At 44.5% G+C, this 23,845-nt stretch overlaps 1 protein-coding gene across 2 annotated transcripts in view; it reads right to left on the reverse strand.

The window, feature by feature from the left end:
* COL27A1 (collagen type XXVII alpha 1 chain) overlaps positions 1–23,845 on the reverse strand; it is a 592,361-nt gene that overhangs the window by 120,029 nt on the left and 448,487 nt on the right. For both annotated transcript variants that reach the window (XM_089692938.1, XM_089692937.1), the window contains exon 41: positions 21,462–21,515. In XM_089692938.1, the coding sequence (XP_089549064.1) occupies positions 21,462–21,515 (54 nt within the window). The remainder of the gene's footprint in view (positions 1–21,461; positions 21,516–23,845) is intronic.

The raw sequence follows: 23,845 nt of genomic DNA on the forward strand, positions 1-23,845 counted from the left end.
ATCATTACTTTAGTATGAGGATAAAAAAGGAATTCTGTACGCACAATCCTTTTCTTGGAGTTCATTAAGGGTAAAGGAATTCAGATACTGTCAGGTTAAACTGCTGCCTACAGGAGTAAGGGTTTGGACACTGGAAGCAAAAAAAAAGGTTGTGGGATAGCCCAGGATAACCGCTTTTCTGCCCCACAGTTTGTAGCGAGCAATACCAGCAGCATGATCATAAATACAGTGGTGATACTTGTCAATGGACGGCCAAGAAAAGTATTTTATACCAAGTACAAACATCCTATTTCTTTCTCATCAATTGAGGTACATAGGAATTCAGATACTGTCAGATATACAAAAGCAGTCCAACTGAGGGGTGGGCAGTCAGCAACAAGCTAAAGAGAACTTGGGACTAGCTGCAGCCCAGGAGCCAACTTTAAGAGGAACTTCACTCTCTCAATCAACATGGACTATATTTAAAACTTATGTTGGTAGCATTAGTAAATAGATAGGAAAGTATATCATACTTACTTGTTTTAAACTTCTTTTTTTACAATTCTTCAGTTACTTTCTGGTTTCCATGCCTAGGCAAAATATGTCATAAATCCCAGCAGCCTTCAGGAGAGGAGGGAGGGTTCTCTGCTCAGCCAATGCCCGAGCTAAGATAGATGGATGGATTCCAGAAAGTAAATGCTACATGAATCATCTGCCCTTACTCAAGATGGCCAAGGCCAGAAATGCCAAGGGGTGTTTTTCAAAATGATTTTTCAGCAAAATAAAGCATGGTGTCAGGAATGGATGGGTTTGTTTGCTTTGAATATTAAAAATGAATTAAATAGCATTTTTGGCTTGTGGTGCTCAGATGCAGTGCAGTTCCACTTTAAGGACCAGCACCTGAACCCAACACAAGATGAGGCTTAATATCCTGTCAACACAACCACAGGGAGGACACAAAGAATCAGATGGATACCCAAAACAAAGAAGGAAGTCACCAACCAGGGCAGAATAATGAAATGAAGCACCAATCAACAGACTAAGATAGAAGCTGTGAAAAGCTTGGCAGGGCCCTGCCATTTCTACTACATTGTGGAAGTCACATGGTGACAATACTACGGCTATCAAGATCATCTTATCAAGTATTATGGACATGACTGCTGCTGTTTGAAATCTCACCACCTATATTTGCCACATTAAGCCTGCTATAACTACTACCTGAATTGGTTATTACCCAGCTAGTGGTTGTGGGGGTAGATTGTTTCTATACATCTCTCTACAGTTACTATATACCTGTTTAGGTTACCTATTGGGCAATCGTATCCACTGTCTGGTACTTATGATCAGCTATAATACTGCATTGTTTGCTTAACCATTTGGTACAATTTTTTGAAACACCCCCTATATGGCGGTGTCACCATTGTGTCAGTGCTGCATATATATTAGACCAAGTGTCACGATATTTACAGCACCTTACTATTTTGACCGGTCATGACGTCTGTTTGTAATTGATGTTAGATCATACTTTTATCTCATTCTGACTGAGGTGATAGCTAATGGAGGTATTTACCTTATATGTCTAAATATGCATTGTGTAATAAAGCATAATAAATTACTTTGAGTATCGCTTTCTGTCCATAACGTAACCGCTTTTTTTGTGAATCCCTTTTCACATTCCCTTGTTTTTGATATTTGGTTTTTTGGTTACTGGGCAGATACTGTACGTCTAGCGATACGTGTTATTTATGAGCCGCTTATTCCCTAATTCTACCAGTAAGATAGAAGCTGGACTACCTGAAACACCAAGGAGTGGAACGTATTTCCATTTGGGAGGGAAAAACAACCAAAACAGTTAATAAGAAAGGGAAACCTTGAAGGGCAAGACCATCCAATCAGGAAGGAAGGCTCTAAGCTCCATGTTTCTTGACCCATATGGATCAAAAAATGAGAACTCCATACCTGGAGACATAGTCAATCGCTTTATCAAAGTGAGACTCACCAGGGAAGAACCCTGAATGATTACAACCATAACCTGCAAGGGGTGTGAAAACTACTTCTGAGCTGACAAGAAAACTCTGGATATCCAACAAGAGTAGGCAGAAAGAAAGATTAGATCCTAACCATATGTTGTGAGTAGGGTTACAACAATAATGGGGCTGAGAATAAGCTCAACAAACATACATGTTACATAAGGCACCTCTGGGGTGAGCTCTAAGAGGGAAGATGCAGAAAATCTGTTCTGTCTAATGCTGAACTCAAAGTCACAGGGCTAGGAATGTTTCAGGCTTCGCAGATCCAGCAAAGCAGCAGGATTTGTGGCACAAAGGACAACAGTCTTACCAAGACAGTGAAGAATATTTGTCCTAGTGAGTCTAGGGACACACCCGGCCTCCTATAAACCTTCACATTCATGTCCAGAAGCTGCCAGTTTGGAAAAACAGTCTTCCAGGGGATTACGCTTATAGGGATCAGGTAAGACTGAGACCATAGGTAAAGTCAACAACTGGAACCAGACTTCCTCTTCTGAGAAATGAAGGAATCTCAAATGTAAAGACACAGCAGTGCCTAGATGGTGTACTCACAGTGTCTGAGCGATGAGACGAACATCATGATGTAGCAAGAGTTATGTGCTCCGAGATACTAGTGCACAGCACCTAACATGATAACTCTCCACAGATACCTGGTCCTCAGACAGATACCTTGGTCTGTACAGAAACTAGACTCATAACAAAAAGGGAAAGGGGCTGATACAGAGTGGAAAAAGAAGACTCTTCAACCCCTGAGGTTCCTGTAGGGGAAGAAAAAAGGGTAACACCTTCTACAATGACAAGGGTCCAGGGTTAAAACATGCCGCGTACCCTTCCATAGAGAAACTAAACTAGTTTATGTTGCCTACAGGTGGCAGACAAGTTCCCACACCGAAGCTCATTGGGGATAATTTGTCCTGTAGGCTCCCCAGTAACAGCTCTCTTCCCAGGTGGTCATCTGAGTGTTCCACATAGGGAATTATTATCATACAGTATTTATATAGCGCCAACGGTTTGCTCAGCGCTGTACATTATAAAATGGGAATGCCAAGAAAAGCAGGCATGAATACTCTGGGAAATAGTAGTCCCTGTTCATGTCCCTGTTAGGGTGATGGGCAGTTGAAACTGGGCCAGGTTATCTGGTATGCAAGCCCATCTGGAGAAGGAAGGTGCATCAAATTGAGGTGTACTAGGTGCTACAAAAATGACTTTACGTGCCCCATGGAGGAAGGAAGGAGGTAGGGAGAGAATAAATGAGGGAGGGAAGGGAGGGAGGGAAGGGAGGGAGGGAGGGAAGGGAGGGAGGGAAGGGAGGGAGGGAAGAAAGGAAGGGAAGGGAGGGAGGGAAGAAAGGAAGGGAAGGAGGGAGGGAAGAAAGGAAGGGAAGGAGGGAGGGAAGAAAGGAAGGGAAGGAGGGAGGGAAGAAAGGAAGGGAAGGAGGGAGGGAAGAAAGGAAGGGAAGGAAGAAAGGAAGGGAAGGAGGGAGGGAGGGAAGGAGGGAGGGAGGGAAGGAAGGAGGGAAAGAGGGAGGGAAGGAGGGAAAGAGGGAGGGAGGGAGGGAGGAAGGGAGGGATGGAGGGAGGGAGGGAGGGAGGAAGGGAGGGAGGGAGGGAGGGAGGGAGGAAGGGAGGGAGGGAGGAAGGGAGGGAGGGAGGAAGGGAGGGAGGGAGGGAGGAAGGGAGGGAGGGAGGGAGGGAGGGAGGGAGGGAGGAAGGGAGGGAGGGAGGGAGGGAGGGAGGGAGGGAAGGAGGGAGGGAGGGAGGGAAGGAGGGAGGGAGGGAGGGAAGGAGGGAGCGAGGGAGGGAAGGAGGGAGCGAGGGAGGGAAGGAGTGAAGGAGGGAACAAAGGAAATAGGGAATGAAGGAGGGAGGGAGGGAGGTAGGGAGTGAAGGGAGGGAGGGAGCGCGGAAGGAAGGAAGGAAGGGAGGGAGGGAGGAAGGAAGGAAGGAAGGAAGGGAGGGAGGGAGGAAGGGAGGGAGGGAGGAAGGGAGGGAGGGAGGGAGGGAGGGAGGGAGGAAGGGAGGGAGGGAGGAAGGGAGGGAGGGAGGGAGGGAGGAAGGGAGGGAGGGAGGAAGGGAGGGAGGGAGGGAGGAAGGAAGGGAGGGAGGGAGGAAGGAAGGGAGGGAGGGAGGAAGGAAGGAAGGAGGGAAGGAAGGAGGGGAGGGAGGGAAGGAAGGAGGGGAGGGAGGGAAGGAAGGAGGGGAGGGAGGGAGGGAGGGAAGGAAGGAGGGGAGGGAGGGAGGGAGGGAGGGAAGGAAGGAGGGGAAGGAGGGAGGGAGGGGAAGGAGGGAGGGAGGGAGGGAGGGAGGAAGGAAGGAAGGAAGGAAGGAAGGAAGGAAGGAAGGAAGGAAGGAAGGAAGGAGGGAGGGAGGGAAGGAGGGAGGGAGGGAAGGAGGGAGGGAGGGAGGGAGGGAGGGAAAGAAATAGGGAGGGAGGGAGGAAGGGAAGGAAGGCCTCCTGTTCACTTCAGCACCCGGAGAAATTTTGGGCGATAGCTAGTATGGTATGCAACCGATAACTTTTTAACCAACCCTAAAGCAGGACACAAATAAGTAAAGAAACGGACTAGCTGTTCTACTCTGTACATTTTATACTCCACATCACCCAAATCTGTATGCTCTTCTGTACAATATATACTATGCACTGCTCCACTACGTACAGTGAGGAACAGAAATATTTGAACACTTAGAAATCATGGAGGGGTCCGAAATTTACATTGTAGGTGCATTCCCACTCTGAGAGACAGAATTTAGAAAAAAAATTCAGGAAATCACATTGTATGATTTTTAAAGAATTTATTTGTCTTGCACTGATGAGCACAAGTATTTGAACACCTAAGAAACAGCAAGAATTCTGGCTCTCAAAGACCTGTTACTGTGCCTTTAAAAAGTCCACCTCTACTCTACTCATTAATCTAACTTAGTAGCACCTGTCTGAGCTCTTTAAAGACACCTGTCCACCCCACAGTCAGTCAGATGCCAACTACTACCATGGGCAAGACTAAAGAGCTGTCAAAAGACAACAGAGACAAAATTGTGGACCTCCACAAGGCTGGAAATGGCTACTGGGCAATTGCCAAGCAGCTTGGTGAAAATAGATCAACTGTTGAAGCAATTGTTAGAAAATAGAAGAGGCTAAAGACAACTGTCAGTCTCCCTTGGACTGGGGATCCATGCAAGATCTCACCTCGTGGGGTATCACTGATAAGAAAGGTGAGGAATTAGCCCAGAACTACAAGGGAGGAGCTGGTCAATGACATGAAGAGAGCTGGGACCAGTTTCAAAAGGTCACTGTCGGTAGAACACTACGCCGTTTCATTGTTTCAAATCGTGCATTGCATGGAAGGTTCCCCTGCTCAAGTCATCACATGTCCAGGCCAGTCTGAAGTTTGCCAATGACCACCTGGATGATCCAGAGGAGGCATGGGAGAAAGTCATGTGATCAGATGAGACCAAAGTAGAACTTTTTGGTCTAAACTTCACTCGTCATGTTTGGAGGAAAAAGAAGGATGAGTTGCATCCCAAGAAAACCATCCCTACTGTGAAGCATGGGGGTGGTAACATCATGCTTTGGGGGTGCTTTTCTGCAAAGGGGACAGGACGACTGCACTGTATTAAGGAGAGGATGAATGAGGCCATTTATTGTGAGATTTTGAGCAACAACCTCCTTCCCTCAGTCAGAGCATTGAAGATGGGTTGTGGCTGGGTCTTCCCACATGACAACGACCCGAAGCACACAGCCACAATAACCAAGGAGTGGCTCCGTAAGAAGCATATCAAGGTTCTGGAGTGGCCTAGCCAGTCTCCAGACCTAAATCCAATAGAACATCTTTGGAGGGAGCTGAAACTCCATGTTGCTCAGCGACAGCCGCGAAACCTGACAGATCTAGAGGAGATCTGTGTGGAGTGAGCCAAAATTCCTGTTGCAGTGTGTGCAAACCTGGTCAAGAACTACAGGAAACGTTTGACCTCTGTAATTGCAAACAAAGGCTTCTGTACCAAATATTAACACTGATTTTCTCAGGTGTTCAAATACTTCTGTTCAGCAGTGCAAGACAAATTCTTTAAAAATCATACAATGTGATTTCCTGAATGTTTTTTATAAATTCTGTCTCTCAGAGTGGGAATGCACCTACAATGTGAATTTCAGACCCCTCTATGATTTCTAAGTGGGAGAACTTGCAAAATTGAAGGGTGTTCAAATACTTCTGTTCCTCACTGTATACAAGGCTGTACAGTGTACTGCACATTGCTCCACTTTGTAAAAGGTCTTGTACATTATATGCTCCATTCCACTGTAACCCATTAAGTATAGTATACAATCTAAAGTCCGCTCTAATGGTGGGTACACACTGTCAGTATTTTCAACCCAGCAGGCTTAACAAAAAAAAACTGAAGCGCTCAGGAGGAGCTTACTGTACTAACTATCCGATTCACTATTGTCAATTCACATGTGGATAAGATTTTCTGTGACGTGGCTTATTCTATTAGAGCTAACATTTTGTAAAACTTGCATGGTACGATGTGTGAGCATCATTACTAGGACAGTATGACAACTATTTGGTGGCAGATTTCCTTTTGCACTGCAGAGAATTTTTAAATCTGGTTGTTATAAGTAACACTGACTGAGGGCAGAAACATCAACAGGCTTTTCTACAGACAGGCAGTAGGGAAAGCTAACTTCACAAGGATAATCCTTGGCTGCTTAAGTGAAGAAGAGCATGGACACTTCATACAAAAGTCTTTTTATTGGGATAAACACTCTTAGATGTAACCTGTGGGACATAAATCTAACATTTACATAAATCTGTCCACTGAGAGAAGAGCATGGGTTTTTATTAAATATTTCATGTGCAGATGTATTCCTTGGAAAATTAAGTCCTGCTAAGGGTTCAGGGAATGGAAATAGTTTCCATTTTTCTCACAGTTCCTAGGTAAAGGAGTTTCCCTTATTTCTGCTGGATGACTTGTCTCAGAAACCATAAGAGTGTAGCCTGGTCCAGCTGGACCCAACATCGGAGAGATTGCTCAGACACACAGCCAAGCTTGTGAGTCATATTCTAGTCTGAACTGGTAAAACAAAGCTGAGTCAGCACAAGACGTTAAAAACTGGGCCACAGTTGAGGGGTTCACTACTCTCCAAAATCTCTCATTCACCCAAATACTAAGTATTACAAAGGGTTGAGAGGACAAACCTTAGACCTTCATAGATTTATGTTTTGAGAAATGCCACAATTAAAGCTGAACTCTATTACAATGCCATTACATTGAACAAATACACAACTAAAACACATATATGGGAGCTGTTCTGCCAGCCAAAAGAGGGGCTCTGACATCACAACGATTAAAGGCAACTACACAGCAAGTATATGGGAGTGTGGAAAACACATTAGGGATCCTGCAAATTTGTACAAAAAGCGATATTAACTTATATGCTATGTGAGTGCACTACGTTTGTCTAATAAATTATTTAAAAAGATTACTGTCCCTGGCTCTCAGCCGCCTCCGGCACCTCACGCACCCCTGATGCCTGCGATACAGACATCAAAATCTAGAGACTTCCCCCCGAGTTGGGATCGGAAATGGGAGGTCATTGATGAAACAGGTGGAAGGGCCTCAGGAGGATTCACAACAACAACGCAGGACCAGGATGCAATGGAGACCGGAACCGCAGGGGTCCACAAGTGGGCATCGGACATCCCACCACCGACACTCCGCCGCCAGATGTTCCAGCCGATCTCCAGGTATGATTCTGGCACAGCCTCACCAGCTCCCACTATACCCGACGCCCTCGTTATGTACGTGGCCTTCACCCCGTCCCAGGCATCCTCTCTGGTCACAACCCTCCCAGACCCGGAAAAACACTGGATGCCATTTTACCGGCGTATAGCCCAAATCCACAAAACATACTCCACAGCATGGAGGGATTTAATTAGCCTGTGTGAGATCAAGGCAGGGAATGCCTACTGGCCTATAATGAAGAGGGACCTGACCAGTGTGAGGGTGGAGGAGGACACAACTTATGCCCCCGGGACCCTTTTCTGTGAACAGCTGCGACAGTGGGCCAGAGAGAGATTGGCGGACCAGGCCACCACCTTGCAAGACATTACCCAAGATAAGGCTGAGTTGGTGGAAAAGTTCCACGCCAGGCTGTCTCAAGTATTCACAGACCTGGGATTCAGTAGCTACAACAAGGTACACACTCAAATGCTGGTGACTGCATTTGTATTGGGGCTGAAGGAGTCCACCCGCAAGGGCTTGATCACCGCCCGTCCGGAGTATCGTACCCTCACTCTGGATATACTGCTGTTGGTGGCAAAGGGTTTGGAGGCAGCCCAGATGACCCGGAAACCAGCGCCACTCATGTAGACAGCTAAAGAACAGCCCCCCAGAAAGAATCCACCCGTTTGTTTCAACTGTGGAAAACCTGGGTATTTCAGAAGAGAGTGCAGGGCTCCCAGACACCCCAGGCGGCCTAATAACCATAACCAAGGACGGGGTCCTGATTTTCCCCCTCCCCCACCGCCCGAACCTTCACGGCCAAGGCCTACTCAAGAACATCTGGACCTTCTCCAATAGGGCAGGGGCAAGCCTGTGTCCACTCCCCTCATGGACATTGTGCTAGTGGCCCCCTAGCAAAGGTCACTTTCCCAATTGAAAGCCACCCTACACAATTCCTAGTGGACACAGGTGCAGCCAGAAGCGTTCTGGGGAGGGAAGATTTACCCAGCAAGACATATCTCTCAAACATCGATGTTTCCTGTGTTGGAGTGGATGGCCGCCCACAACGCAGCTGGCTCACAAACCCCCTACATGTTGGCACTTTACCCAACCTTTTATCTCGGTTTGTGGTATCCAATACTTGCCCGTTAAACTTGCTGGGAGCTGATGTCTTATCCAGGTTGCAAGCAACCATATCCTACCAACCAGATGGCACCATCCAACTCTCAACCCCCCTTGGTGATGAAGATACCTCGGCTCTATGTTCACTACCCCTGATGTTGTCCCTCCAGGAAGCTCATCACCGTACCCTGCCGGACCATGTGGAGCAGGCCATACAGGAGCTACCGCCCACCCTCTGGTCCTCTGGCCCCGAAGATATTGGCCACCTGAAAGTTACTCCAGTGTTAGTCCTTCTTAAACCTGGTGCACCACTACCAAGGAAGCCTCAATACCCCCCTAAAGCAGGCCCAGACGGACGCCATCTCCAAGCAAGTTAATGTGCTCCTGAAAAATGGGGCGTTAATTCCATGTGTGTCTCCATGCAACACTCCCCTCTTTCCAGTGAAGAAAAGGACTCCAAAGGGTGAGCCCACCAAATACCACATGGTTCAGGATCTGAGGGCAGTCAATGAAGCAACTATACTGGAAACCCCCATTGTACCAAACCCTCATACCTTGCTTGCGGTGGTACCTCCCACAGCCCAAGTGTTCACAGTCATAGACTTGGCAAATGCCTTCTTCAGTGTCCCACTGGACCCCTCCTGTATGTACCTGTTCGCCTTCACCCACAATGGCACGCAGTACACCTGGACTGTTATGCCTCAAGGGGCCCAAAATTTGCCAAGCCAATTTACAAAGGCCATGACAACCATTGTCAGGGCTCCGGGTATGACCAGAGGTGTGTGGACTGACACAGGGAAACGCAGGCTTCAGATATGGTATAAACAATATGATTTATTAAGACTAACAATACAAAACGCAGTGCAAAACTAAACAAACACAGTGCAAACAAACCAAACCAAACCACCTACAAATAACAATACATACAATGCAAGAGTCATCAGGCAGGCTGGGTCAGTAGCAAACGGAGTACCAGGAACAGGCGGGAGAGTGGTCGGGGTCACAAGCTGGGTTCAGTAACTCACGGGCAGCACGGTGCAGAGGGTCACGCAGAGAATGGTCAGGGTCACAAGCCAGGGATCAAACAGGAGACGTCAGCAGAAATCAGGATCAGGCAGGGTCGGCAACAAGTCAGGCAGAAACAGGAACAGGAACACAGGATACAAGATACAGGGGCCCATGGAAAAACACACACCAAGGCCCTGACTGCGAGTCTGGCCATTCCTTAAATACAACCCCTGCAATCAGCTTAAGGGGTTTGGCTGACTGCAGGGGTGAGTCTCTGATTGCTGAGAGCCCCCGCTGGCCAGCCCTGGTACTGCAGCCCACAAGGCAGGTGAGTCCCACCATTATTGGCAAGTCCATTCCTGACAACCATCCTCAGCACCTGGCAACAGTTACACCCGGAAGTTGTAGTACTCCAATATGTGGATGACCTGCTTCTATGTGCCACCAATCACTTTGGAGGAAAGTCTGCCTCCCTTAGTCTTCTCCATTATCTGGCTGAACAGGGCTGCAAGGTTTCCAAGGATAAGTTACAGTGGTGCCAAACCTCTGTCGTCTTCTTGGGTCATTGCATTTCCCAAGCCACCCGTCACCTCACACAGGATAGAGTACGGGCCATCCAAAATGTCCCAATACCTCAGGGACCCAAAGCCCTGCATGCCTTCTTAGGCCTGGTCTCCTACTGCCGTTCCTGGATCCCAGAAGCCTCCATCTTGATGCAATCCCTCTATGACGCCCTGAAATCTGAACCTTTCCTCCTAACAGAAGAAGCTGTACTTGACTATCATCGCTTGAAGAAGGCCATCTCCACTGCGCCTGCACTAGGCCTACCAGATTATGATGAGCCTTTCAAACTCTTCATGGCTGAACGGCAGGGTCATGCAGCGCGAGTCCTGGCACAACGCCATGGGGGTCACCTCCAGCCTCTGGGCTATTACTCCTGCAGACTGGACCCGGTTGCACGGGGTGGTCCCTCCTGTCTGAGGGCTGTTTTTGCTGCCCACCTTCTCCTGGACAAGACGGCAGACTTAGTTTTAGGACACCCCCTCAAACTCTTGGCTCCCCATGACATTACTGCAATCCTGAACCAAACCCAACCTAAACATCTATCTGCTGCCAGGCATCTGCGACTGCAGGGCTCCCTCCTCTTACCTGATCATGTTACTCTGGTCAGATGCTCCCAACTGAACCCTGCAACTCTTCTTCCTCTTCCTGAGGGGGGAGAAGAAGAAGGAGACACCGAGGAAATGATCTCGGAAAATGCGCCACGACTGCCAAGAAATTATGCAGGCGGAAACCACACATCTACCTACCGTCCATGAAACACCTCTGTCAAACCCTGACCTAATCCTCTTTGTGGATGGATCCCGTTTTGCAAACAACGCTGGCACCTATCACACTGGATATGCTGTGACTACCGATACAACGGTACTGCAAGCTAGATCTCTTCCACCTATGTCTGCACAAGAGGCCGAACTAAGGGCCCTCACCAAAGCCTGTGAATTAGCAGAAGGAAAGACAGCCAATATCTACACGGACTCCAGGTACGCACTGGGGGTCGCACTTGAATTTGGCCTGATCTGGAAAATGAGGGGCTTCCTCACTGCAGCTAGGACTCCTGTAAAGCATGGAAAGGTGATCAACCACCTTATGGAAGCACTCCTGCTACCAGCCCAAGTGGCCATACTGAAAGTGAAGGCCTATGGCAAGTTGACCACCATGGAAGCAAAAGGAAATCATCTAGCGGACATGGATGAAGAGGTGCACAATGAAGTGGTGCCCGTGTTGATTCACCAACCCAAGGACACCCAACTTCTAGAAGCCCAGGAAAATGTTTCAGAAGCAGAAAGGAAGGAGTGGATACAGAAAGAGGCAGTCCAGGACAAAGGACTGTGGGTAGTAGGGAAGAAGGTTTTGCTCCCCAGGTCCCTATATCCAGCCACAGTGCAATGGGCACATGGGGTGTCACACCTGTCCAAGATGCTAATGAACTCTTTGATCAACAAATATTATGTGGCCCCAGGGATTACCGCATACACTGATAAATACTGCAAATCTTGTGTTCTGTGTGCCAAATGTAACCCTGGAAGACCTGAGAAAGCTCCAAACAAACATCTGGCCAAGGCGCTATATCCATTCCAAAGGATCCAGATAGATCATATTCAGATGCCGAGAAGTGGGCGATTTGAATATGCCCTAGTGGTGGTGGCTATGTTCTCAGGATGGCCAGAGGCGTTCGCAGTAACCAACCAGACAGCAAGAACCACCACCAAGAAGCTGCTTACGGAAATAGTCTGCAGATATGGGGTGCGCGAGGTGGTTGAAATCGATCAGGGACCGGCCTTTACAGCCAATGTCCCAAAGGAGATCTGGGGGGCCTTGGAGGTCACACTTGCGTTCCAAACACCCTATCATCCCCAGAGTAGTGGGAAGGTGGAGCGCCTGAATGGGGTTCTAAAGCAAGAATGTTGAAAATGGCTCAGGAGGTAGGCATGGGCTGGCCAGACAGTTTGCCCATTGCTCTTTTCAGTGTTAGATACACACCAAGGAGGAACCATGGGTTGTCTCTCTATGAGATTTTGTTCGGGTCCGCCCCTAGACTGGGGACCTACTCTCCCCAACAATTACAATTGCAGTCTGATTCATTGACAAAGTATGTGATATCTTTGGCATGTGTGTTGACTAATATCCATGCACAAGTTTTCTCCTCCATTTCAGACCCCGAGGCGGACACTGGAATCCACACTTTGCAACCTGGAGACTGGGTCTTGGTCAAGGAGTTTCTGCGGAGACATCCATTGGAACCCAGATATGATGGTCCCTTCCAGGTGCTTCTGGTGACCGCCACTTCAGCAAAGTTGGAGGGGAAGTCTACCTGGATACACGCCTCACATTGCAAGAAGGTTCCAGCCCCGGAGGACAAGACCCCGTCTACACCACCCATACCACAATGATTGTGTTACATATCCTTTTTTTAGTGGGAATGGGAGGGGGCCAACAAGTGGCCATCACCCAAAAGGGTGGCTCCACCCAGTTTTGGTATAATTCATCCAACACGCATGTAGCAACATTTTTCTTCAATCATAGTCTGTGTACACCCACACCTCTTCCCTCTGCCTCTACAGTTTATATATGTGTCACAGATAACTATTGGGGAACAGAATGCAAGCACTAGGGATCAGTGGGATGGAACACGGGACCAGATTGGGCATATAAGCCACAAAGTGCATTAGAGCGAAAGGACCGAAATTAGAGATCTCTAATTTCCCGAATGACACTTACCAGCCGTAACATAAATAGGAGACACACTGATGCCATTCCCCTTACCTTGACCATAGAAAACCCCAGTCCGGGAGATCAGGGAATTTACATTTTAGGGGTATTATATGCAGGAGGTGGTTCGACCTCTCTGTGTAAGTTTCAATTAAAAGACATGTATGATTCAGATGAGTGGTCGACTCCCCTTAAACAGGCTAACAACCCCTTAATGCCTAAATTTCGGAATTTGGGAGAAATGTTGGCCTTAGTGAACCCATCTTTCGAGGATACTATCGCAGTGGAGACAGGGTTCTCAGACGTTAACCTATGGTTAGAATGGATGAGGTATAATGCAAATTCTCACAAGTCCAACTGCTATGTGTGTGGACATGCCAGACCACATCTGGGGACTGTGCCGCTCACTCTGCCAAGTTCAATAGAATGGTGTGTTTTGAGCCTGTATGTTAATATTTCCACCAACGATTCACTATGTGAAGATTGGAAGAGACGTTACCCTTTGGTTCAAGGGGATGCAAAGCCCCCAAATGGTCTGACTATATATCCAGGTAACTACACCTGTTATGCCAATTATGGGGGGGAAGGGAGAATTTCACTAAGGGACTCTGTGCTGTTTGCAGTACAGCCCTGTCAAACCTGACTCAGAACCAGTTTGTGTCTTTAGGAGATATATTCTGGATCTGTGGGGACCAGAAGATTAGAACTCGGCTGGCAGGGAGATGGAGGGGGGAATGTGCTCTTGCCAAGGCTATAATGCCGTTACACATCCTCTAGGATCCGATGGCCAGGGAAGTGCCCGACTCCCCCACGCCGATAAGAAGGAAACAGAATGCTCCGGAAGGGAGGTTCGACCCCCATGTCTACATGGATGCAATAGGGGTCCCAAGGAGGGTGCCAGATGAGTTCAAGGCCAGAGACCAAGTAGCCGCAGGGTTCGAATCCCTACTTCTCTTTATTACTGTAAACAAGAATGTAGATTGGATAAACTACATTTACTATAACCAACAACGGTTCATAAACTACATGCGAGATGCCCTAAAGGGGATAGCAGAACAGCTGGAGGCCACCTCTACCATGACATTCCAAAATTGCATGACACTCGACATGATGCTAGCTGAGAAAGGGGGAGTCTGCAAAATGATACCTAAAACCATGTCCAGCTGTACGTATATTCCAGATAACACAGGCCCCAATGGGAAGGTAACTCTGGCCATCAAGAAGCTAGAGGATCTGTCAAATGAGCTTAAGGAAAACTCAGGTATCACATATCCCTGGGATCAGTGGTTTGGGTGGCTAAATGGCTGGCAAAAGGCCCTAGCCCAGGCAGGGGTGGTTATCCTGGGTATAATCATTCTAATGGCAATAGTCGCCTGTTGTGTGGTCCCTTGCATTAAGAAACTATTTGGAAAAACAGTGGACGAGGTTTCCCCCACCTTCATGAACTATAATGATGTTGAGCTCCCCCGAGAAGGAGAGGAATCTTATACCCCCTTACGAACCGTGGCCTCTGATCATCACATTCTGGATCCATAAGAAGTATTACAATTCTTCCCCCCCCCCCGCAGGGAAAGACAGTGCCTGACTGTGGCCTTCTCAGTGCGCATCGAGACTCTGAGGATGGGCTAGCCGCCTAAGAGCTCTATATGCGACCATCCGGAGTCTCGCCCGAGGTGACTCATTAGAAGAAAAAGCACCTTTCAACGTAAACAACCCCCATAAAAGGGAATGAGTCTCATTTGTGACAATGATTGGAAGATATCAACGCGGATGAAAGAACACACAGGAAACTTAGGGGACTTTTCACCCAATCATCGCATATGCTTCGCTTACGTCATAACACCTATAAATGTTACGATTAGTTCCTCAATAAAGTAGAATTTAGGAAGTTGGTAAACTGCAAACAGTGTCAGTGTCTTACTACCGCGTGCACGTATTTCTATACCAATTAGGCTCACTGGCAGATCACAGTAAATCGTCTGTGAGTGACCAAGTCCAAAACACATCAGGTGAGAGTACATCTGGTGAAGGAGCCCACTATTTAAGATTGGTGGACTATATTTACTTTGTATTACACCATTAGAAGACATTTCAATATCCCGGATTATTCAAAGATATGCATGCAGCACCAGCATGATTGCAATATCACGCTGTGGAAATAATATTGGACTTATCCAGTTGTTTTAATTTATCCTAATTTATTTAACATAATCTCATATATATATATATATATATATATATGTACTGTATATGTGCGTGTGTGTTTATATTATTTTATTGATAGTAGAGTGCGACACCACTGGTTTTGATTAACATTGTGACGATATTCTAATGTATCTTTCGTCTCCACTTATTTCTCTCTTCAATCTCTTATTGCTTTTGAATGATTTTGCTCATCTCTCGGGATTACATGTAAATCCTAAGGCAGTGGCTACGAGCTTGTCCCTCCCCAGTCGCTTGTGACACTCCTTCAATCTCAATTTCCATTTCAATGGACCTCATCTCTTCCTTATTAGGGAATTAAACTTACACCTTTTTATGATTTGTTGTACCAGGCGAATATTCCTCCTCTACTTTCTCAGCTAACCCAGTTGCTCTCTCCTTGGCAGTCCATGTCCTTATCCTGGTTCGGTAGGGCCCAAGCGATCAAAATGACTTATCTTCCCAAGCTACATTATCCTTTTCGGGTGCTCCCTGTTCGGATTCAGCCCCATATACTCCATATCTTACAACACCAAATTTTATGGTTTGTATGGGTTTTGGGACATCCTCGTTGGTATAAGCAGTTGCTTTACCGCCCATGTATTCGGGGTGGTCTGGGTCTTCCAAACGTTCATCATTACTATATTGCGGCCCAAGTTATTCCCCTCATTCAGCTTTTTTCTCTAAAGGACTTACCCTTGTGGGCACTGATACTGTGGACGCACATCCGCTTCTGCATTCAGCCTTTCCTCTGTCCTCACGGCCTAAATTGATAAATCCTGTCTTGACTCACACCTTAAAATTTGGGACTTGTGTAAGTACTCGGAGGGTCTACTTTCCCCACATTTACCTCTTTTAAAATTATTCGATTGTCCACTTTTTCCACCAGGGGACTCTGATAAGATGGCCTTTGTTGATGGATAACTCATGGTTTTACGACGGTTCACTTGTTGATTACGGGTCGAGGTATGCGTACGTTTGCGCAGCTTCGAGAAAGTCATTCTATTCCTCCCTCTAAGTTATTTTGTTATTTGCAATTACGTCATTTTGTTGCACGTTTGATTCGTAGACAGGATTCCCCTCACACCTTCTCGGGTTTTGAATCGCTTGAATCTATGTGGCAAGGAGTTTCCTGCTGCTCTTGTAACATACCGACGTTACCTCGTCTCGATTAGCTAAATTTATACCGGATTAGAAGTCTCAGTGTTTTCGAGGCTGCTCTCTAGAGGATACGCTGCTCCACATTTGGTTGACATGTCCAGTGGCCTGCCGCTTGTGGACTAGTCTATAATCTCATTTATTCAGTTACGTCAATTAACCTTAAAAAGGATCCTATTGAGGGCCTCACTTTTTAAGCCATATAGTGGCCTACCTCGTGGACCACACTCATTGGTCAATTTTTTTTTATGGCTACTAAGACTATTGCCAGTTCTTGGAAGTCCCCTACTCTACAATTTGAGGTCAGGTCTAGAATCCAAGATTTCTGTATTAATGAAAAATTGACGGCGATATTGGAGGATAAACATAAGTTTCTCTCTGTTTGGCAACCGTGGGTGGATTACAGGCCGGTTTCTTGTTTTACCACGAAACTTACTAATCTATGATGTGTTGGGTTTTGCCTCTCCACTACCCGGCTATCCCCCCCTAGGGGAATTCCTTTTCTTTGCTGGCCTGTCTCTTTTTTCACTCTGCTCTCTTTCTTTCTTTGGTTTTCTCTATATGATTCTTTTTTTTCCTCTCTCCCCTCTCTCGTATGGTTTGTTTATATTAGACCGACTGTCTATCATTTATTAGTGTTATCTTACAGGTCTATGATTCTTAGGGACAACATTACCTCATGAGAACATGTCTCTCTATGTATTTTCTTTTTGTGGTTTTCTTGTATGTAGCTTTTACATTTTTGAACAATGTTGCGGGCCTTGTGGCCCTTTGCCTGCCATAGTGTTATCCGGACCCCAGCATGGGTCTTGTATGTGTATCTCTGTGTTTGTTGTAGGTTGTTTCCCCATTTTTTATTATTTGTTGTCGCTTTGTATCATACGATGTTTCATTGTTTGTATGTTTCTTTTAACATGCTTAATAAAATCTTTGGTAAAAGAAAGAGAAACAACAGAAAATGAGGCCATCCCCATGTTCCCTCCTTGCCAGCATATTTCAAAGCATGATACCTGGTTGGCCTGATGCCCTGCCCATCCTTCTCTAAGAGTCTGAGAGCTGCTTTATAGGAGATTGCAAACCAAACTGATGTATTTAAACAAGATGCATTTAAAAACGCATTTCAGAATTTTATAATAAATACATTATTAGATTTTTTTTTGTCTGAAGTTTACTTTCTCAAAAGTTATTAAAACAAAAAAGTATTAATCATCAAATATTTATTTATATAAATCTTTCAGTCAATCATCTTTCCAGCAAACTGAAAACATTGTTCTCAGCTGAGCATAAGTACATACAAGACTTCAGGGTGTTTAACTGCACAAAAGCACTTTTTCAATCAAAGATAAAACATGTAGGTATATACCTTTTCTGCCCTATATAGAGCCATCCAATCATAAGGGAAGAATAAAATGATTTTACCAGAACACTGCTTCCCTGATACAAGACTAGTACCAGCGGAGTCCTCTCAGCTAAAGTGAACGTGTATATTTATAATTCAATAATTCACATAATGCCTTGGTGTCCATTGGCAACTTAATTGCCATCTCCTGGCCAAAACTGACCACACGCATTACAATCTGATTAAACAGTCTCTGTGCAGTCCCCTTTAGATCTATCAAAATCTATGTAGTTTAGAGTCTACCTACACACTCCAATCTTTTAATTTACAATCAGGAAAGCCTTTGTACTACATAGTATTTGTCTGATTTTGAGTAGATTGTAATATCAGACTGTAAGATGTACACTCAACATTAGAGAGACATCAGTCAGACTTAATCCTAGGTCAACCTACCCTCACTAAATCCTACTTAGTAATAACCTTGACAAAAACTGATGCTGTGCACAAGCTTAAGCATCCTTTTATGCAGAAAAGGGAAAGACTGGTGATTGCTCACAAAGAGACATTTTCAAAGGTCAAAAACATCCAATGTCACTTTTTTTTATGATGAGAGAGAATGAAAGACAGAGAGAATGAAAGAGCGAGAGGGGGATTCTGCTGCAGGGACACTAAAGTGTTGATTTAATAAAATCAGACTAAGGTGGAGCTCTTAAGTAGTAGTAGCAACCAAAACACATATGGGAGTTTTCATTTTGTGAGATTATCAAACAAGAATAGGTTGCTACAGGTCTGCAATGTCAGCTCCAATCTTCTCTGTTTAAACGATTTTTACATCAATTTTTATATTATATGCCAGCAGCGATAGTTCTTCTAGTAATTATGTTTGATATCCCCATTGACCATTTTATTCAAAGTAGATTATAGCAGTTTTTGTATCAGTGTTGCTCTGTTTTTACTGAAATACCACTGATTATGTTTTGGTTTATTTTTACATGATATTACTAGACTATTATATTAACATGAATTATTGTTTATTTTGCTTAAACAATAAAATGGAACTTATATGCAATACATATTTTGATCTTGATTGTACTAAGCCGTTTCTAGGCATTATTATGCATAGGTGGATATTTGTCCCATAGTTTTTTCATTTACAATTTTTATATTTATCTTGCAGCCCTGATGAAGGGGCTGAAACATTTTGGCTGTTTTGTGAATCATTAAAGCTGATATGGACACCTTTATGAATGTGACTCCTTCTGTTGGTTTAAGCTCTGAGACGCTCTTGGGCACTAATTGGAGGGTAGACCTCACTGCACGTGAGCCACCTTACCAGAGCCAGTGAGCTCTTTGAATGATAGTCTTTCTCCCTTTACCCCTCGGTGTTAATGAACATTTAAGTCCCAAGGTCTCCTAGATGTATCCCTTTGAATCTTCTGATCTTCTTTGTAACCCAATTCACAATGTATTTGTGAAGTAGTAACAATTCTGTTTAAAAGAAAACTTTCGACTTCAAACCTCTTTGGTACACCCAATGTTCCTATCCAGTATGCCATTGTGAACTCCTAGAAATGGTGCTACTTCAAAGGCAAAGTTCACCTGTGTAGCCTCACCTGTGCTCACCTTGGAATTAATACTGCTCTGATTATTTGATGATTGACAACTGTCAGCGCTCAATAGATGCAGGGAAAAAAAGGGCATTTATTATTTTTTGCTGCAGGAGCCTGTAAAGCATTGCACCAGTGATCAACAGATCGCTGGTGCCATGCAGGTCTCCTGAAAATCTGTCAGTATATTTGCTTGCCCATACAGGATGTACGAGCAAACAGATATACTGACAGGAAGCTTCAATGTATTGCCACGGCGCTCCACAATGCAGTGGAAGTTCATTGAGAACTACAAGCCGACAGCTGCGAAGGTTGTTGGGACTGCTAGTTTCTCATTCACAGAGGAGTGACGCAACCAGGCAAAGAACATTCCCCGCTAGCTGCCAAAGCGGGGGATCAGCAGGGAGCAGGGGCCGATGCTTTCATAACATGTTACACCCTGAATATGGGTGAAGCATGTTATGAAAGGTGAACTTACCCTTCGTGGTGAACTATAAAAGTGCATTTGTCTGGGTCACTTAATTTCTTATTATGCTGAAGTGGTGCTCGTTTTAGGGCAATGTACATCTATATATCCTCACCTTTGCCTGCCATGGAATTAGTACTGCTCCAATGACGGGACAATTGACGACCTACAGCACAAAATAGGTGCCATGACTGGGTTGGTATAGATCTGACAAGTTTCCTTTAAGTTGAGCTATAGAACTGCATTTGTCTGGGTAATTCTGACTCTTATTATGCTAAGTGGTGCTAGTTTCAGGACAATGCACACCTGTAAAGCCTTACCTGAGCCTGCTATGGAGAACCAGCACGGTTTGGGCAACTGACAACCTTCAGGTATAGATCTGACAAGTTTCTATTAAGGAAAGCTAGAGAAGGAGCTAGAGAAGTGCATTTGTCTGGGTCACTCCATCTCTTACTATGCTTCTAAGTTTAAGATTAAGTTTCTATTAATCAAATATGTTCCTCCATACATGGTCACGTGACAGACTGCTAACTGTGAAGCTTATTAGAAGAATGTGTATCTAACTATTACCAGACTAGGCAATGCCCAGGTGACTAGACCCACAAATAGGTTGGAATACAGTGATGGGAAGAGACAGCTATACCCAGTGGAGTCATTACTATCCCTGACATCATTAGATCAGCACATTATATGAATTAGAGGGGTGAGTCACTGATTCTCTGAGAGTTTACCACAAGACTGCTGACAAGCACTTTTCTGTACATCCATAAAGACATATTACATGGAGTCCGCCTAAGGTAACACACAGCTCAGAAACACAATGGATGTTACAAGTTTACAATTTACAACGCTGTGTGGAAAGATCTGGAACCTATCTGTGAAATATGCTGTTGTTAAGATTGCTTCAGACGTTGCTTACTGCCTGTGTGACAAACTGATTGCTGGCCTCTATGATATATTCAACCTCCTGTATACGATCTCAGGAAGGGAAAGTATCTGGGTTGCACACAGTGATTAATAACTTTCCAGCTGCCATTTGTCTATACCAGGTTAGACAGAGCTTTTAACCCTTCTCTATCTAAAACACAATAAAATGTTTTGGCTGCAGTTTGCCTTTTTATTTGCATATAGTGTAGAAAAGCACTTCAACTGCTCTCAAGTACAAAAGAAAAAAAGACAATAAACAAGAAAACTGATTGATGATACATACAGCCAGTGATATCTGATGAGGTTTTTTAAAAACACTTTCAAGACTCAATAAGCAGGATACCTTAGATTGCGCGCCCTTTGAGGGTTAGGGACTGATGTAAATGTACAATATGTATGTAAAGCGCTGCGTAAATTGACGGCGCTATATAAGTACCTAAATAAATAAATTGCTATAAACTGCATTGCAACAACACACACAGAAGGGAAGATTGTCACTGAAGCAGGAAGTACATGACACAGAATTATCTATGGACTTTTGATGTGATTATGCTTTTAAAAGGTTAGTAAACATGTAAATATGAAGGGTCCATGTGGCCATAGATATAATGCTGCAATCAGAGTTTACTGACATACCTTTTCGCCTTTTACTCCGGGAGGTCCAATTGGTCCTGGGAGGCCTGCGTGTCCCTGTTGTGAGACCAAAAATATTTTCATTTACATGACAACTAGATCATTCACAATCATTATTCCTCCATTTACATTTACCAGGCTGAATTAAATATTACATTTCATTTATAAACAATAAACCATAATTTGTGTCATATAGCTTTTTTCATCAGGTGTTAAAGAGGTGTGACCACATAAATACCAAATCAAATCAAATCAATGCTCTGCACACTGCTATACAGCTGTACACACTTCTAGAAAAGTTTGCATAAAAAAAAGGGATTTCTGGTTCACGCATATTGCAATACATGTTTATGCTGGCCAACTGCATCAAAGTAATCTCCGTCTGGCCAGTCCCAACTCTGCTCTGTAAAATGCAAGTCTTCCAGTGGATATAGTGCCAATATGGGGCAAATAGACACACGTTGTAGGAGAGTTACAGGTTCAGGTCTGGTCACTGACCTGCACTGCAATAGAAAAAAAGATATACAGTGCTCAACATAAATGTGTACACCCCTTTTGAAAAGTAAGATTTTAATCAATATCTCAATGAACACAAAAACAATTTCCAAAATTTTGACAACACGGAGTTTTATAGAACATTTGTTTAGCTCATTACATGAAAGTAAGGTTAATAATATAACTTAGATTACAAAATCTGCAATTTTACTCAAACTAGTTGATTCAAAAATGAATACACCCCACAACAAAAATTACTACATCTAGTATTTTGTATGACCTCCATGATTTGTAAGGACAGCACCAAGTCTTCTAGACATGGAATGAACAAGTTGGAGACATACTGCAACATCTATCTTTTTCCATTCTTAAAGAACAACCTATTTTAGAGCCTGGAGTCTGGATTGAGAGTGTTGCTTAACTTGTCACTTCAGAATTCCCCATAGGTTTTCGATTGGGTTCAGATCAGGAGACATACTTGGCCACAGAATCAATTTCACCTTGTTCTTCTTCAGAAATGCAACAGTGGCCTTAGATGTGTGTTTTGGATCATTGTCATGTTGGAAAAGTGCACGACGAAAAAGGGCACAGAGTGATGGTAGCATCTTCTCTTTCAAAACAGAGCAGTACATCTGCAAATTCATGATAGCATCAATGAAATGCAGCTACCCGACACCAGCAGCACTCATGCAGCCCCACAGAAGAACACTGCCATCATCATGTTTCACTGCAGGCACCATGCATTATTCTTTGTACTCCTCATTTTTGCGATACCATACCATTTTGAAGCCATCAGTTCCAAAAACATTTATTTTGGTCTCATCACTCCAGAATACAGAGTCCCTGTAGTCTTCTTCTTTTTTCAGCATGAGCCCTGGCAAATTCTAGGTGGGCTTTTTTTTGCATGGGCTTAAGCAGAGGCTTCCTTTCTGGACAACACCCATGCATGGCATTCCTCTGCAGTGTATGCCATACTGTGTCACGGGAAACAATCAACCCAGTTTGGCTTTCTACTTATTCAGCTAACTGCAGTGAAGTTACATGGAGATTTTCTTCAATCCTTCCCATCAGAAGACACTTTCGTCGAGGTGTTAACTTTCATGGACAGCCTGGACGTCTGTGAGATGGTTGCAGTTCCATCTTTGTTACATTTTTGTATCACTTTTGCTACAGACTGAAAGTAAGCTTTGCTGATCTTCACCTTTCTTGTGTACAGAAATTATTTTCTTTCTCAGGCCTTGTTACATTTCTCTTCCATTGCTGACAGCATGAAATGGGAAGGGGTTTTCTTTGTTAAGTAATGCCCTTTTATAACCATCTGTCTGCTGGACACCAGTTTAACGAATAATTAGACTTACCTGTAGTTGAATTCCTGTTAATTAGGATTTTGTTGTCTAAAATTTAGCTTTGCTCCTAAGACTTTCATTTGGGTATATTCATTTTTGAAACATGGTCTAGAATGAGTTTGTTAGGAAAAATACTTTTTTGTATGTGCAAATTAACAAATATTGTTTGCAATCAATGGCCCATATTTGTGGCAGTATTTTGTAGTATTTTTGACACATCTGTTGTGGTGTCTCATTTATGCTGAACACTGTACCTGTGCTCAAATCCAAATAGCTTACATATGTAACCCAACAGGTGCTAAAGGGGTGTGACCACATGTTAACACTAAACATTCTGAAATGACCCTCTGCAATAGACCCTGTTTCTAGCAAATTTTGCTGCAAAACAGGGGTTTTTTATTAACATACATTGCTGCATATATTGCAATATATGTTTAAGCTGACCAACTGTGTCCAATTAATCTCTTTCTGCCCAGTCCCTACTTTGCTCTGCAAAATGCAAATTACTTACTTAACCCATATTGCATTAAATCCATTGAAGTATGC

The sequence above is a fragment of the Staurois parvus genome, unplaced genomic scaffold, assembly GCF_062004578.1.
Source record: "Staurois parvus isolate SC_StPar_1 unplaced genomic scaffold, SC_StPar_1.0 ptg000608l, whole genome shotgun sequence".
Classification (NCBI taxonomy): Eukaryota; Metazoa; Chordata; class Amphibia; order Anura; family Ranidae; genus Staurois; species Staurois parvus.